The 2,054-nt window shown below is 56.4% G+C and overlaps 1 protein-coding gene across 1 annotated transcript; it reads right to left on the bottom strand.

Annotated features, from left to right (window-relative positions):
• Window positions 1-893: 893 nt before the first annotated feature.
• PUNSTDRAFT_139751 (uncharacterized protein) lies at window positions 894-1,946 on the bottom strand (the record flags this gene model as incomplete). Its single annotated transcript, XM_007389479.1, has 4 exons — window positions 894-1,256; window positions 1,314-1,556; window positions 1,636-1,755; window positions 1,782-1,946. The coding sequence occupies 4 exons, from the start codon at window positions 1,944-1,946 to the stop codon at window positions 894-896; spliced, it is 891 nt and encodes a 296-aa protein (XP_007389541.1).
• Between the last annotated feature and the right edge of the window lie 108 nt (window positions 1,947-2,054).

Here is a 2,054-nt window from a genome sequence, read left to right as displayed (position 1 = left end):
CTCAGCTTGAAAGTGATAGCAACCATAGGCCTACTATAGCTTAGATAACATGAGAGCCAGACTACATAGCAGGGGGTTTTTTCAGATGATTGACGTCATCAGCGATTTGTTACGGCAAATTTTACCCAGCAGAGGTACATCAGGAAACACACCCTCTGGGAATTAGTATCATAAAGGGGGGGAATGTCAAGTAATTACTGGACTATCCGTGCAGATAAAGCCATTTTGGGGCCTTTTACAGTATATAGGAACATATAGGAGCTGATAGGAGCACATAAGTACAAAAATGAGGATATCTGGAAGGTCCCCCTGAGCATTTGTCACAAAATGTTCACAAATATGTGAAATTTTATGAACTTTTTGGGCATATTTTGGTGATTTGTAACATCAATCATCTCTTCAATATGATATATTTTGGTTCAAATAACACCAGAAACCTCCAGACTTCATGTCACATCTTGTCAGATGTCTTCACAATTTGGTCATGTGTACTATCCATTCATCAGGTATTATAATTACATTGTGCAGGAATATACATATGTATGATTCAATCTTCTTCTAATTGTGTCATATCTCATGGGGAGCCAAAACAAATGGCATTGATGCATTACATTACAATAAACTCTATGGTTAGAGTTCAGCCGGCCATGGCGTGTGCGTCGAGCCTGCTGCAATGAGCATGTCAAATCAACTGCGGCACACCCCAAGCGTGGGGTGCTGGAGTGGCATCGAGTGGGGCATGAGTAAAGCAGGTCGGGAGCAGCGGGCGAGAGACCAAGCGTAACCCATTGCTGGGAGCTTCCAGCACTGGAAACACGTGCCTTCGACCATGGGAGATGTGCAGCTTCAAGCACGGGGAGGCGAGGCAGGGTCAAGCACGGCAGCTGGGTAGATCAAGCACGGCGGCGAGGCGGGATGGAGCACGGCGCTGCTGCAGAGTCCAGCACTGAAGGCAAGGTGGGGTCGAGCACGGGTGTGCCGGGTGGGGGGTGGCAAGGCAGCGGGCTTGGCGCAGTCCGGAGCAAGCGCGTTGGCGCAGCGAACATCGGGCGCATTGGCACAGCGGAGCTGGCCGCGTTGGCGCAGGTGAAGGCGGACACGTTGAGCGCATTGGCGCAGTCCGGGACAAACGCACGGGCTCGGGCAGGGGCAAGCGCGTTGGCGCAGCAGATGTCGAGCGCACTGGCACCATGGAGGCCGGTGCTTTGGCGCAGCGGGGACGCTGAGCGGAAGACGTACGCAGTTCGTGCTCCGGGCTGGGCGAACGGGAGGGGAGGGAAGCTGCGTCAAGCGCGACCGCGTTGGCGGCTCACGATTGGCGCTGGACGAAGGTAGGCGCCATGGAGAGAGACAAGGCCGAGCGCCGCCGCGTTGGCGGTTTGCACTCGGCATTGAGTGAAAGAGGGCGGGAGGAGACGACACCGAGCGCTATCGCGTTGGCGACTCGCGTTCGGTATTGGGCGAATGGCGGGTGCGGGGGTAGAAGCGGCGCTGAGCGAGACCGCGTGGGCCGCTCGCACGCGGGGAGGGGCAGACGGCAGTGGCGGTGGTGGAAGCTGCGCCGAGCAAAATCGCGTCGGCGGCAACCGCTCGGCAATGGGCAAACGGCAGACGGGGGGTGGAAGCAGCGCGAACGCGACGCTGACCACGACCAATGGGCACCATGGCGTCGATGGGCTTGATACCAGTCATCATGGGCTGGTTCACCGAGCGACGAGGGAGAATGCCGGGCGTCTTGAGCGAGGCACGGCTACGCTGGGTGGCCTCAATGGGGCCCTTACCGTCGATGGGGTTGCCGAGGGCGTCAACGACACGACCGAGGAGAGCAGGGCCGACGGGACGTCGACGATCTGGCCGGTACGCTTGACGGTGTCACCCTCCTTGATGAGACGATCATTACCGAAGATGGAGACACCGACGTTGTCGGCTTCCAAGTTCAAGCACATGCCACGGACACCGGAGGAGATTTCACCATCTCCTCGGCTATAAAATAAGTCAGTACCTGGCGTTATGATAGGTACCGGGGAAGGCATACCCTGACGTTCTTCAAGCCC

This window comes from Punctularia strigosozonata (genome assembly GCF_000264995.1).
Source record: "Punctularia strigosozonata HHB-11173 SS5 unplaced genomic scaffold PUNSTscaffold_187, whole genome shotgun sequence".
Taxonomy (NCBI): Eukaryota; Fungi; Basidiomycota; class Agaricomycetes; order Corticiales; family Punctulariaceae; genus Punctularia; species Punctularia strigosozonata.
This window is presented reverse-complemented; position numbering and strand designations above follow the sequence as displayed.